This window comes from Chiloscyllium punctatum, chromosome 39, assembly GCF_047496795.1.
Source record: "Chiloscyllium punctatum isolate Juve2018m chromosome 39, sChiPun1.3, whole genome shotgun sequence".
Lineage (NCBI taxonomy): Eukaryota > Metazoa > Chordata > Chondrichthyes > Orectolobiformes > Hemiscylliidae > Chiloscyllium > Chiloscyllium punctatum.
In genome coordinates, this window is record NC_092777.1 from 32,726,367 (window position 1) to 32,741,767 (window position 15,401).

The 15,401-nt window shown below is 40.3% G+C and overlaps 1 protein-coding gene across 1 annotated transcript in view; it reads left to right on the forward strand.

Moving 5' to 3' along the window:
- acsf2 (acyl-CoA synthetase family member 2) overlaps positions 1-15,401 on the forward strand; it is a 177,175-nt gene that overhangs the window by 25,200 nt on the left and 136,574 nt on the right. Inside the window, exon 2 of the mRNA XM_072558419.1 lies at positions 8,539-8,737. Within this exon, the coding sequence (XP_072414520.1) occupies positions 8,539-8,737 (199 nt within the window). The remainder of the gene's footprint in view (positions 1-8,538; positions 8,738-15,401) is intronic.

Below are 15,401 nucleotides of genomic sequence, written 5' to 3' on the forward strand. Positions count from 1 at the left end.
TGGGGTGGGAGAGTCCAGAACTAAACAACATAGGTTTAGGGTGAGAGGAGAAAAAATTAAAAGGGACCTAAGGGGCAACTTTTACATGCAAATGTGTTGCATGTATGGAATGAGTAGCCAGAGGAAGTGGTGGATGTTGGTACAATTCTAACGTTTAAAAGGCATTGGATGGGTATATGAACAGGAAAGGTTTAGAGGAATATGAGGCAAATGCTGGCAAATGGGACGAGATTAAATTAGGGTATCTGGTCGGCATGGACAAGTTCGACTGAAGGGTCTGTTTCCATGCTGTACAACTCCATGACTCTATGGTTAATGAATGTTGTAAATAATTGAAATCCTCAACACATTCCTGTGGGACACTTCGAGTTACGTCCTGTTAATTTGAGGTCAACGTCCCAAATATTCCAAATCTCTGTTTCCAGGCACTCACCAATTTCCTATCAATGTCAGTAATTTGCCCTCAATTTAGTGAGCTTCCACCTTTTCTAGCAATTTCTTGTGTGGGACTTTATCGAAAGCCTTCTGGAAGTCCATATAAGAGGAGCGAGGAGAATAGAGGCAATATAGAAATGAACAGTATTTGGAGATAAGCAATGGATCAAGTGTGACTTTTCAAAGGAAAGGAATAATGGCCACAATATGAAACTGAATAAGGAAAGCACTTAGGAAAGGACATTTTATAAGAGAATCCAAGAAGACAAGTTCAGTAGAAAGGTTATTGAGAAAAATGTGAATCTTAAATATTAAAGGAATAAGGAGATGATGTCAAAAATGGCTTAAACTTCAAAGATCAGGGCTTGACTGGGTTCAATAAGGATTTTCACTGAGTTTGTTAATTGAATATCTGTGTTTCTGTTGGTTGGGAGTCTCAGTAATTGAATAGATGAAATTTATGTTTTTCTATCATTTTCTGTTTATGTAACCTCATTTTGAAACTTTGTTACAGAATTAGATTGTATATGGGCCTGAAAGAGTTAATATGGAGGAGTACAAATGCACCCTTTACTATGATAATATTGTATGGACTGAAGTTTTGAAGGGTGAGACCTAACATCTGACTCTCCTTAAAATATCTATAACAACATCCATTGCATCAATGTAATATGTTATTAGTTGCTAACATGCAATTAACTAATTCTTGTTAAGTACAAGATACTCATCCAGTTATACCAGGAAATAGTCTTCCTTTACCACACTAGAGCAAACATTTCCTGTAGTTTTTGAGACTTGAGGATGATATTGGCAGCAGTTTTCATCACGATCAGAAGCTCATACTGGGTAATGGCATGCCCATTAAACATGTAGGCAATAGCTTGGTTTTGATTTGATTGCTCATACACCAGATAATCAGACATCACACAACACCAGGTTTATTTGAAATCACAAGCTTTCGGAGCACTGCTCCTTCTCAGGTGAAGTCTTCACCTAACGAACAAGCAGCGCTCTGAAAGCTTGTGATTTCACATAAGCCTATTGGACTTTAACCTGATGTCGTGTGGCTTCTGACTTTGTCCATCCCAGTCCAGATCATACACCACACTGTAAGTAGTGTGAGATCTTCAGATTCATGCTTAAACCTAAGTCATCTGCTCATGTAACTCAGTGAACAGCATGGCTGTAAATTTCAGAACTTCAATTACTGCATGAATTGAAAGAATCAGCTGTAACTCTTAGTAGAATAAACTGTTTCCTGAGATAAAATAACAGGGACAAACTGTTATAGAGGAATTAAAAGCAACATGCCAATAAGCCATCCCTGGGAAACGAAGGCATTGACGCCACATAGCCAAACTGTTTTAACATCTGCTTGATAACTAGCTGATTTGTGACAAACGGGCCATTAAGATTGCCTACAGAAGAATTTAAGGAGACAAAGACAGGACAAGCTGTGTTTCAAACAGATAGCTAACACTGAATGTAACATGGAACAGAGAGGTTATTCCTTATTTTAAAAAAAGCAAGCAACAAACCTGGCGACGTCAGAAGTTCCTAAATAATGTCACACCATGAGCTTAACGAGATGACTAATCCTGTAAGAATTTGCCTTCAGGATTCTTTGGCAACAGAACTCCATAGAACTACTCTGCACAATGATCAATTGCTGGACATATCCAGAGACAGACACTGTTGGCTGAAATTGTAGCTAAAATCCACCATTTATTGGGGTAATAGTTAAGTTGGGTTGTAAGGCTTAACTTGTTTACTTGAGTGCAATAACTCTATAGAGGTTGGTATTCTGTCACCAAATCACCCTTTATTTACACATGAACAGTCCTTGATGAGAGTACTGCCTCATAAAGAGTCAGACAAGGTTTTTATGTCAGCAAGTGTTCCCTGATTGGACCAGATTAACAACTCCCATCAGGAAACTCATATTCTGGCTGACCTCATTACAATCACTACAAAGGGGTCTTATTTTAATTGCTGCACGCACTAAAGCTGAACTAATTGTTTTTGTATTTGATATACTGTGAAGTTTCTTAATAAGTAGCTGAATTAAAGTAACTTGTGGTAATTTACACAAACAAGGAGAAGTGCTGCAGATTTAAGAACACACTGGAGAAAACATCACGGTAATCCTCACCAAAAAAGAATATTTAATTGAAAGATTAAAATAACTTCAGACCTGCTAAGAAATTTGTTATAACAGGAGAGTTAATAACTCTCTAAAGTAGGCGAATTATCAACAGAGGCTGCAGCATGAGACAGTGGTCTAAGGAAGTGGCACTGAGTTCCCTGGTAAGCGAACAGATATCGAAGGCTCTGTGTAAAATTTCAAATCCTGATAGACTGGGATGTCTTTAAAATGATACAGTCATCCAGGCTGGAAAAGAGAGAAGACAAACCATTACTTAAATTGATAGTACTGCCATAGTGACAGGGTATGTTGAGGCACAGCTACAGAGATTGAACTAAAGGGCCATAAAATAAATATTAATCCAGGGACATCACAAAGCCAGAAATTAACTTATAAAAAAACAGGCACTACTTGTAGATACTGACACATAACAACAGGTGGAGACAGACCCCATGCCACAGTTAGAAAACACAATCATTTATACACTGAAAAAACTCAAACTGGATAGATAACAAGACAGATCACCTCAGAATGAAACCAGAAGGCTCAAACACCTCCCGCTTTTACAGACTCCCATAAACCAGACACCCCCCTTAGACCCATAGGTTGTCTACCGGGCACATCGACACAGAAGCTGGCCAAGGAACTACAGCAGAGATTGAAACACCTCTTCAATGGATTAACCCATGCCATCCACTCAGCACAGAAACTAACTAACAACCTCAAAAACATAAAAATCGATGATGATGAAATCATGGTATCCTTTGACGTTACAGCATTGTTTACTTCCAATGACATACCATTAATGAAAGAAACACTCACAACCTATCCTTTACTTCCCCTTCTACAATATGAGTCCGATAAAACCCCCGATTTAAGATTTACCAAAAATTCATATTTCAAAACCAACCAGCTGTCGAACTTTCTCTTTGTATCTTCCTCTGTCGTCTTTTCTTCTTCTTATGGATTATGTTTCACAGGTCACTGATCGATTAAACGTACCTTTTTAAGAGAGCTATTCTGCGGGCAGTCTGCATGTGTTGGTGGCTTGGCAGTTCTCTCTCAACTGTTCAGGTTTTCCTGGTCTTATACCCCCAAAGCATTGGATTGTGTCATTGGCTTTTAATATTGTCAATATCCTCAATTCAAAATTGATTGGAGTCTGGTATTTTATGGGGCATGATTTAAACTGATTGGCCTAAGTTTTGAATTTGTTTTTTGTCTTCTGGCAACAGCTACACTAGCTGCTGGACCGAAAGGTTACATTGTATCTTGTTCAGAGCACTTGGTGCTATCAGGTATTATCTGCTAGTGTTTAACTTTCCTAAAGGTACAGTACACTTCTACACCTTCATAATACCCAGACAAAAAGTATGCAGTTACTAGCGGTGTTCCACAAGGATCTGTTTTGGGACCATTGCTGTTTGTCATTTTTATAAATGACCTGGAGGAGGGGCTTGAAGGCTGGGTGAGCAAGTTTGCGGATGATACGAAAGTCGGTGGAGTGGTGGACAGCGAAGAAGGATGTGGCAGGTTACAGCGGGATTTCGATAAGTTGCAGAGCTGGGCAGAAAGGTGGCAAATGGAGTTCAATGTAGCTAAGTGTGAAGTCATTCACTTTGGTAGGAGTAATAAGAAGATGGATTACTGGGCTAATGGTAGGCTACTTGGTAGTGTGGATGAGCAGAGGGATCTTGGTGTCCATGTACACAGATCTCTGAAAGTTGCCACCCAGGTAAATAGTGCTGTGAAGAAGGCATATGGCGTACTGGGCTTTATTGGTAGAGGAATTGAGTTCTGGAGTCCTGAGGTCATGTTGCAGTTGTATAAGACTCTGGTGCGGCCTCATCTGGAGTATTGTGTGCAGGTTTGGTCGCCATACTATAGGAAGGATGTGGAGGCATTGGAACGAGTGCAAAGGAGGTTTACCAGGATGTTGCCTGGCATGGTAGGAAGATCGTATGAGGAAAGGCTGAGGCACTTGGGGCTTTTCTCATTGGAGAAAAGAAGGTTTAGGGGAGATTTGATAGAGGTGTACAAGATGATTAGGGGTTTAGATAGGGTTGACAGTGAGAACCTTTTTCCGCGTATGGAGTCAGCTGTTACTAGGGGACATAGCTTTAAATTAAGGGGAGGTTGGTATAGGACAGATTTTAGGGGTAGATTCTTTACTCAGCGGGTTGTGAGTTAATGGAATGCCCTGCCAGTATCAGTGGTGGACTCTCCCTCTTTATGGTCATTCAAGCGGGCATTGGATAAGCATATGGAGGTTATTGGGCTAGTGTAGGTTAGGTAGGCTTCGGTCGGCGCAACATCGAGGGCCGAAGGGCCTGTACTGCGCTGTATTTTTCTATGTTCTATGTTCTATGAACCATCATAATGAAAAGATGGCTTTTTTATTAAACACATTACTCTAACATGCAGATATCTTTCATATAAATTCAACTTAACTTCTTCCCATATGTGTGTGGGTGTTATATAATACAAATCTCATCTAAACGTTATTAGTTAAATCCACAATAATGCATCTGTGATTACATTCTTATGACCTGCAACATGTATGATTTTTAAATTAAAAGTCTGTAACATAAGACTCCAGTGAAATAGTCTCATATTCTTGTCTTTAAAGCATTCTAAGAATGTAAGTGAATTGCGATCCATCTACCCAATTGTCTCCAATGCATTTCTTGTGACATACACATTAAAATGTTGTAAGGCCAGTACCAAACTCAATAGTTCTTTTTTGATCGTGGAATATTTTCTTTGGTGGATGTTGATCTTCTTTGAAAAGTAACCAACTGGCAGTTCAATTCCATCCTCTTCTTCCTGTAGGAGTACAGCTCCAACTTCTATGTCACTAGCATCGATGGCGACTTTAAAAGTTTTCGAAAAGTTTGGTGTAGCTAAAACTGGTATGGTGGTTAATATTGATTTCAAATGGTCAAATGCCTGTGGGCATTGCCTGTCCACTGGAACTTTGTGTTGTTCTTCAGCAAATCGATTAACAGTGCCACCACACTGCTGAAGTTTGGAACAAACTTCCAGTAGAATCCACTGAGTCCGAAGAATCAAAGCACTTCTTTCTTCAAGGTTGTCATGGAAATCCCTCGATAGCCTTCGTCTTTGTGTTCCATGAGTTCAACCTTCCAAGACTGATGTTACGTCCTAAGAATATCACCTCTGCTTTCACAAATTTAGTTTTGCTAAGTTTATCACCAGTTTTGCTTCATGTAGTCATTCAAAGAGGTCTGCCAACTGTACTATGTGATCTTTCCAGGACTGAAAGATCACTACATCGTCCAAATAGACTGCACAGTTTGATAAGCCAGCCACAACTTTGTTCATAAGTCTTTGGAATGTGGCGGATGCATACTTCATTCCGAAGGGGTCACAAATGTAGAAATTTCTTTGCCGTCTCTGATAAAGGTACCTGCCAGTAAACCACGCAAGAAGCCCAACTTGGGATTCTGGGTAATCCAAGGTGGAGGACTGGAAAAATTTCTGGCTGTAAGAGCTGCTCCTTTTTTTGAGGTATTTTAGGTGTTGGAGGTGATTTCCTCAAATTCCAGGAGCAGCAATTACTGTTTTATATGCTGTTGCATTGTTTTGGAACTTTGGAAAAAAAAGTCAAAACAACAGCAGTTTTAAAAGGGAGAAGAGCAGACAAAGAAAGCACATAATGAGGACAGTGCAGGAGAGAGAGAGAGAGAGAGAGAGAGAGAGAACATGCACAGTTACCGCCTTTGCTGTTTGAATTTGTGTATCGCTGGACATCGGAGTTCATCTGGGAAAATTAACAAACAGTGAAATTCACAACTAATCTTGGAGGAACAGTTGGGCGAAGTTCACAGCACAGAATCAGATAAGTTAATTGTTGTTTTAAGTCTGTTTAAGAGAAAGGCCGTATTAGTGAGTACAGTGGGTTCTTTCTTGATGATATGTTTTTGGAGATAAGTCTCTTGATTAAACTTAAAATATAAGCCATAGCTATTAATTTAACCTGGGGCAGTGTTTGTAGTGGAATAAGACGGTGTTATTTTCTGGGTCTGTAGATTGTGAAGGAGCAAAAATGGCCTTTGCAGTGATATGTACTTCTTGTCAGATGTGGGAGTTTAAAGAGAATTTAAGGGTTACTGCGGATTATATCTGCCATAAATGCCTATGGATGTGAATCTTATCAGATCGAGTGGATCGTTTGGAGAGACAGATAGAAGCGATGAGGAATTTACAACAGCAACAGTATGTGATGGATGGCAGTTATAGGAAGGGGGGAAAGTCTTAGATACAGTCACATAGATGGGTTAACTCCAAGAAGGGTAAGAGAGGTAGGCAGCTAGTGCAGGAGTCTTTTGTGGATATATCCATATATCCAACATCTATGCAGTTTTGGAAAATGTAGGGGGTGATGGATTCTCAGGGGAATGTACCACAAACAGCCAAGTTTCTGGTATTGAGACTAGCTCTAATGCAACGAGGGGTACGTCGGCTTCCAAGAGATCAATTGTGTTAGGGGATTCTGTAGTCCGAGGTACAGACAGATGTTTCTGTGGCCAGCAGAGAAAAAGCAGAATGATGTGTTGTTTCCCTGGTGCCATTGTATCTTGTTCAGAACACTTGGTGCTGTCAAATAGTTCTTTTGGTGTTTAACTTTCTTAAAAGTACCTCTACACCTTCATAACAAATCCCACATAACAACTGCCATACACACTACATTGAATAGATCAGCAGAAAACTGACAACCTGGATACACAAGCACCAACTAGCAACGAACCACCCATCTCCCTCATCTCAATATATGCAACAAGGAGGGTCATCAATTGGACTGGGATAACATAACCATCCTAGGACAAGTTGACCAGAGACATATATTGGAACTCCTAGAGGCCTGGTTTTCAATCTGGAATGCCAAGGTATGTAAAAATAGACCCCATATACAAACCACTGCAGAGAAAAACTAGAAATGATAACATCCACCTTAACAGACCAGATCATATATTATCAAGCAGAGTAGAACTACAGCTTTGTGAAGTTGCACTGATGATGTTACCTAGCACAGTGACGAAACGTTTGTATGGCAACCTCCCCCAACTCAGCGAACAAACCAACATTAACTTGATAAAGCCAGCAAGATTAAAAGCTTGAGAAGACCTGGTCCAATGAGAAAGGATAGTTTGGGAGACATTATTCAGGTTGCAAAATAGACAGGAATCATTTATTAAATCATGAGGAGCAGGACTTGTTAAAAAGCAGTAATTGTTTGTAAAGCTGCAGAAAGCAGGCCAAGTATAGTGAAACTGTGGAAAAGCTTAGGATTCAAGGGAGGACTACATATCTTTCACTGAGGAAGTTTGCATAGCTACCAAGGGTAGCACAAGATGGGAATTTTGAGTCGAATGAGAGAATTGGAACAGCATGATAGTTTCTCCCTCTTCAAACAATCAGACAGTTGGTGGTTAATGTGAGTAAGTGAATTGGGGTCACTGTTCTGGGAAAAATAGTGACTGCTGTTGCTGAACATGATGGAGGACAATGAGGGGAAAACAAAAGAAGACTAATGGATTATCAAGGGAAAGATGATGACACAACAAGAGGAAAATAGGAATAATGACAATTGGGAAGAGTAATTAAGGGAACCTAGGTGCTAAAGTGAGGGTAAATAAGTAGTAATGGAGGAAAGTAGGACTTAGTAGCAGCTGTAAAATTTAGACTAGCGAATAGAGTCTTGTATCTTATATGGAAGTAGAAATGTAGATTCCATGCTAATGTCCTGTAAACAACGATAAGGTAATCTGTTCGTGATGTTGGTTGATGTAGAACAAATAATGGTCAGGATAACCTAGTTCCTCTTTGAATTCTACTGCTGGATCTTTTAAACCCTCCTGTGAAATAGGTGGAGTCTGTTTAATGTTTCATCTCCATGTATTGTAACATGACTAAAATGTCACATTTTTTTTTAGAAAACTTCATTATCCAGTAATTATCCCAACGAAGCCAACCCTCACTACCAGTTATGTTCATGGTGCTGTGGATATCCCACTCGTTTCCAAAAGCATTGGTCAGTGCCTTGAAGAAATAGCCAATAAGAGCCCTGATAAAGAGGCTATGGTGTTTCTGCAGGATGGAATCAGGAAAACATTTGGACAATTCAAACAGGAGGTCAGAACACTGCTTCGACTTAAAGATTCTTCATATTTTATTCCCTCCTTGTGTTTCAAATATTTTGTGTCATTATTAATGTTTGAACTAAAATATTCTTTAACTCATTGTGCTCCTAAAAATATTGGGTTAGTCTGCTGAGATATTGAAAACATTAACTTTATTTAAGAACCATCTAACTGTATGTTTATCTTGTTACGAAGCTGCAGGAGAGACCAAGATCATGTGACATTGCACAAACATGCAATGGGGATGTATTGTGTCTCTCATTAAGGTATCACATTCGGACTTAACCCCTTATACAACACCTTAACCCATGTCTCTGATTCTACCCATGATATTACAGTTTCTTGCAGGTCTATGACTTCTATTTCTTTCATGAAGGAATAACAGCTGTGGTGCTATTACAAGTCTACCTGCACATTATCTCAGCTCCTTTGGAGGAGAGTGAGGATTCAGGTCCTCTGTGTGATCCCTTGGATATGCTGGGCCGGAGAATTGACAGAGAACTCCAGTTCAGTGAATAGGCCATCATCTGGACTTTTCAATGAAAGCAGCATCTCAGGTCTGTTTGGCAGAAGAACAGTTTCTTCCCTGCTGTTATCAGACTTATGAACAGGCCCCTCATATACTAGAGTCGATCTTTTTCTACACCTTCTCTGTAGCTGTAACACCTTCTCTGTGAGATGGCGGCAGAGTTGGAAGCCCCAGTTGGAGCTCCTTTGCTCACCACTCCCTTTCTCTTTTCCTTCAGTTTTTTTTTCCCTATTTGTACCCCCCACCCCCACCGGAGAATGGAATCAAGGAGTGGAGTGAGTGGGCCATGTCCTGCAGCAAAGTAAGCTGTGTCAAGCGGCAGAACAGAGTGACCACGGGCCGAGTCCAGCAGCAGAGCAAGCATGGGCTGAGTCTCGTGGCAGAACGAGCTGAGTCCTGAGGCAGCAGCAGAGTGAATAGGTGATTCCTGGAGTGGCAGCAGCGAGGCTGGCACATGGAGGCAGTGTTGCCTGATGCTCTGGGTCTGCAGCCATGGATTGGAACCTAAGTACTTATGGTTACTTATTATCGTTCTGAACTTTTTTTCACAGATTCATGTTAATCTATATTCTTTCTTTTACTCTGTGACAATGCTTTTTTTTTAACTGTAATATTTGTACCTAGGTACTTGTACCTAAGGTGGCACCGTTAAAGGTAGCCATTGGAAAAACGTTTCACTGTACTCCTGTACTTCCGTACTGGAGTGCATGTGACAGTAAAGGATATTCTATTCAAAAAAGCAAAGGATATTTTGTTCTATCCACAGGTTTACTGATGACACCACTGTGGTAGGCTGGATATCAAACAGTGATGAGTCAGAATACAAAAAGAAATAGAGTGCTTGGTGTTATAGTGCAGTGATAACAATCTCTCTCCATACTGACAAAACAAAAGAACTGATCATTGACTTTGGGAAGAAAGGAGGAGGACATGCCCCATCAACATCAGTGGAGCTGAGGTGGAGAGGGTCAAGAGTGTCAAGTTCCGAGAGTGATGATAATTGACAACCTGTCCTGGATGCTTTGGTCAAAAAGGCTCAACAATGCCTCTTCTTCCTCAGGCACCTTAAGAAATTCAGCATGTCCATAAAGGACACTCTCAAACATTTACAGATGCACCATTGAAAGCATTCTATCCAGTGCATAACATCCTGGTATGACAACTGCTCTGCCCAAGACCGTACCAAGATTGTGTGCACAGCCCAGACCACCATGGAAGCCAACCTCCCATCCATTTACACTTCTTGTTGCCCCCAAAAGGCTGCCAACATCACTAAAGACTCCTCCCAACCTTGTAATGCTCTATTCCAATCCACTCCATCAGGCAAAAGATACAGAAGTTTGAACACATGCACCAAATGTTTTAAGAACAGTTTCTTCCCTGCTGTTAATAGACTGATGAATCGACCTCTCTAAATTCAAATAATGGGACCTTGCTAATGTTGATGTTGCTTTGTGCACCTCCAATGCAGCTGTAACCTTGTATTCCCCATTCTGTCTAAGCACCCTAAGATCTGTATGCCCTTGTTTGCTATGGTTTCCTATGATCTGCCTATACTGCTCACAAAATAAAATGTTTCACTGTACTTAGTTACATGTGACTACAATAAATCAAACCAAATAAAAAAAAGTCTGATCTGTTTATTTTATTGCCCAAGAAGGGGATTGTGTAACATGTCAGCTGGCCATCTTTGGATGCATTGGCCTCTGACATGAACAGGTTCATGTCGGATGTCTGTGCATCTTGAGTTCTAGTTGTTAACAATGTAAAGGTAGATTTCCACCTCTTCAATGAGAACTCTGTATCCTTATTCACATCTTATCGTGGGGATACAGGAGACAAGGCATCTGCATCAAATCTCATCATCCTCCATGTAAATTGTTGTACTGCTGGAGACATTTTTGGCAACTTGCATGAATTTATGAAGATAACAAAGGCTGCTTTTTTCTTGAAATGACGACGTAGAACATAATCTGTAAAATTCTCTCAAGCCCGTATAGCAATTAATACTTCTAACTCTATCACTGTCCTTAGATGCTGCCTGAAAGATTTCGAAGCTCCTTGGATGCTGCCTGAACTGCTGTGCTCTTCTAGCACCACTAATCCAGAATCCATCTCTGTTCAGCGTCTGTCAGAGAATTGGTTGTGTAGTAAACTGGCGACGTTTTCCATCCATGTATACTCGGAAAAAGTACGGATCCTTGTCCTCCAGAAAATGCATCTGCAGTAATAGCTGTAGGAAGCTATGGCTCACAGGGAGCTAAAATATCAGCTGATGTCAACAGGTTTGATTTTCTCAAAAGACCTCTGCTGTGCTTCCTCCTATGTCATATGTTGGCTTGTTCTGTCAGCTGATGTAATGGCTCATTGACAACAACTATTATGGTTAGAAACTTTGCAACTTGATTTACCAGATCTATGAATCTCTGAAGCTCAGCAATGTTCCAAAGGATTGGAATCTCCTTAATTGCTCATGTTTTTTGGTCAACTCTGATACTGAATGCATCCACAATATGCTCAAAGAACATGACAATGGACTGTGTGGATTTGTGTTTCTTGATGAGAGCAAGCTTCCTGTACACATTGCAGCAAAGTGCGTGTGCTCGTGTCATGCTGTGTCTGAGTGGATCAATGGATGAAGACATCATCATTATAACAATATAGCTCCATCCACTTCTACTGGAATGTTTGACAATGTCTTCTGCAGAATTTCTGCTCTTGATATGACACTGAAAGGTAAACAATTGAAACAAAACTGTCCCAACAGGTGGAATGAAGGTCGTGAACAACTAGGGTTCTTCGTATGTGGGTCAGTTACAAAAAAACACTATTAGCATCTAGCTTTATGAAGATTAAACTCTTTTTTTACCCCAATGTTGCGAAGATTTAACTCACAAACAACATTGGGTGAAATTTGTATTCACGCTGTGTTGTTCATTTGTGTGAGATAGAATGTTAGAGACGTACAGCAAGGAAACAGATTCTTCGGTTCAACTTGTCCATGCCAACCAGATATCCCAACCCAATCTAGTCCCACCTGCCAGAACCCAGCCCATATCCCTCCAAACCCTTCCTATTCATATACCAATCTAGGTGCCTTTTAAATGTTGCAATTGTACTAACCTCCGCCACTTCCTCTGGCAGCTCATTCCATAAACAGCCCCCCTTCTGCATGAAAAAATTGCCCCTTAGGTCCCTTTTATATCTTTGCCCTCTCACCCTAAACCTATGCCCTCTAGTTCTGGACTCCGACCCTCCCCCCGCCAGGGGAAAAGAGTTTGTCTATTTACCCTATCCATGCTCCTCATGATTTTATAAACCTCTATGAAGTCACCCCTCAGCCTCTGACGCTCCAGAGAAAACAGCCCCACTCCTTAGGACCTTACCATTAAGTGTATAGGTCCTGCTAAGATTTGCTTTCCCAAAATGCAGCACCTCACAATAATCTAAATTAAACTCCATCTGTAACTCCTCAGTCCATTGGCCCATCTGATCAAGATCCCATTGTAATCTGAGGTAGTTTCTTCACTGTCCACTACACCCCCAATTTTGGTGTATTCTGCAAACATACTAACTATATCTCTTATGCTCACATCCAAATCATTTATATAAATAACGAAAAGTAGTGGATCCAGCACCAATCCTTGTGGCACTCCACTGGTCACAGGCCTCCAGTCTGAAAAACAATCCTCCATCACCACCATCGAGCCAGTTCTGTATCCAAATGGCTAGTTCTCCATGTATTCCATGAGGTCTAACCTTACTATCCAGTGTCCTGTGGGGAACCTTGTCTAACGCCTAACTGAAGTTCATCTCTTCAGATCCTGAAAGATTCTTTTGGTTTTGTGTACTGGAACCATTCTCCAGCTCCAGCCTGCTGTTTTATCATCGGTGAAATAGTTCCTTGCTTCAACATAATCAATTTTCTCTTTTTATCATCTTTATCTGTAGTAGATGAAGAATGTAGACAGACACACTGGGGTATAGAGTGATGCATTTTGGTGTCTTCTACTCCTCTGAACAGCAATGGAAATTTAACTCTGATGCTATTAGGTTGGTCTTCTCAGCTTTCAAGTTCCTCCAGTTTGCAAATCTGGTGAAATTCACTACAGGCTTTCCTGGTTAATGTCAAACGACCCTGGTTCATGTTGTCCTCTTACCTTGCGTTCTACACCTCCTGGCCTATATGGTTTTATACATGGTGGCTGAAGAGAACCTCTTGCCATTGTTCTGTATCAAAATTATAAAGCTAAATCCTATATCTAAAACATACCACTTTTCCCTTTACCAGGGTATCAGCACTCCAGTAACTTCTACTTGGTTCCTTAATTGAAAACAACAGCATGGGTTAAATTCCCACACTGGCTGAAGTGTTGCCATGAAGGACTCTTGTTAGCAATCTCTCTTCTCAGCTGAGGCATGATGATCGTCAGATTAAATCACCGCCAGTTTTCCCTCTGTAATAATGGAGTTGCCCTATGGAAATGCCTTTCCTTCATAAGGTAAGGTAAACATAATGTAAAATAGATGAGTCAATAAAATAAAAAGACTTCATGGTGACTTTACCCTTCCCTTACCTTATTAAGAAAAGGCTTCTCCAGATCATTCTTATTTTGTATGGCATGAATCTTGCATCTTTTGAGGGTTTTGTTTTTGGCTTATTCTGTAAATTTTCTTGCTCCAAAATAGCTTCAACTGAGCCTTCTTGCAAAACTGGCACTTGCATGTGTTTTTAGCCTCACTGCATCAACAACAGCTAACTGGGGTTGTTGATACACATTCTTCCTGCTTCTCCTGTTTTTGTACAGCCATCTCCTAAACTTATCATACTTCACTGAAGTAAGTTTTTGTATATGGTTCTTCCTATAATCCAGAATCCTCAAAAGATTTTGCGACCTGAACCTCAGTTTGCTGCTCATTTGAATTGCCTTTGTGCATGCTTCTTCTATTTAATTGGCTTGCCATTAGTATTTTTCACAGATTGAAATAGACATCAAGCGTTTTATTACTTCTTCCCCATCTGACGCTTTTTCTTCAGTAATCCTCATCAGATCAACCCCTGAATGATTGCGAATCTAGCAGATTGAACAAGAATGAAAAGAAAACATGGGCATTGCACACAATCTTGGTCAAGTGGAAATCATTGACCCTACAGCAGAAATTGATGATTGCTCATTGTCAGTCATCTTAAAAGTCAAGAATTTTGATGCTTTTTTTCTTAATTCAAGAGCAACAGTTACTGTGCTACCTGATACTTACATCTTACAGAATTAGAGCTGAATCAGAACCTTCACCGAGTTGGTAAACGAATTTGGAACTATGTTTTCTCCAAATAGTAAAAGACATTCCATGCTAAGATGATGATGATATTCCATGTTATGAAGAATTACCTCAGTCTCTCCAGAAACATGACTTTTCACCCATAAAAATTGGACAGTATTTTATGAAGTTTTTGCTCATATTTTTCAAATAACTGAAACATCTTACCAAAAGATTAATTAATCTTTCGCCAAGATGCATCTTCACTCTTTTAAGAATTTGATTAGATTAGATTAAATTAGATTAGATTACTTACAGTGTGGAAACAGGCCCTTCGGCCCAACAAGTCCACACCGCCCCGCCGAAGCGCAACCCACCCATACCCCTACATCTACCCCTTACCTAACACTACGGGCAATTTAGAATGGCCAATTCACCTGACCTGCACATCTTTGGAGTGTGGGAGGAAACCGGAGCACCCGGAGGAAAAATGATCTTGATCAGCTTCAAGATGAATACTTCCAGTCATGTTTGAAATTTTCTTTAGAAGTTCCTTCACAGGAAATGCACCTTGAGGTGAACCAGAGAATATGCCACTCATGCCCAGTTTTGGCAATTCAGGAAGAAAATCCTGCAGTTTTTGACTCTCCAGTCATTGATGCAGCACAGCAGTATATCTCTCTGATATTCTTCATGACCAGGGTCAGCAGGATTCGCCACCTCTTCCTATGATGAGATTAGTTTAGGCGATAATAAATGTTAATGAAGACATGCTACATGTCCAATCATGTACCAATACTGTCATCTGTACAAGGTGATCACAATGATCTTTCAACTGGTTTCAATCTGAATAAACCAATTAAAACTG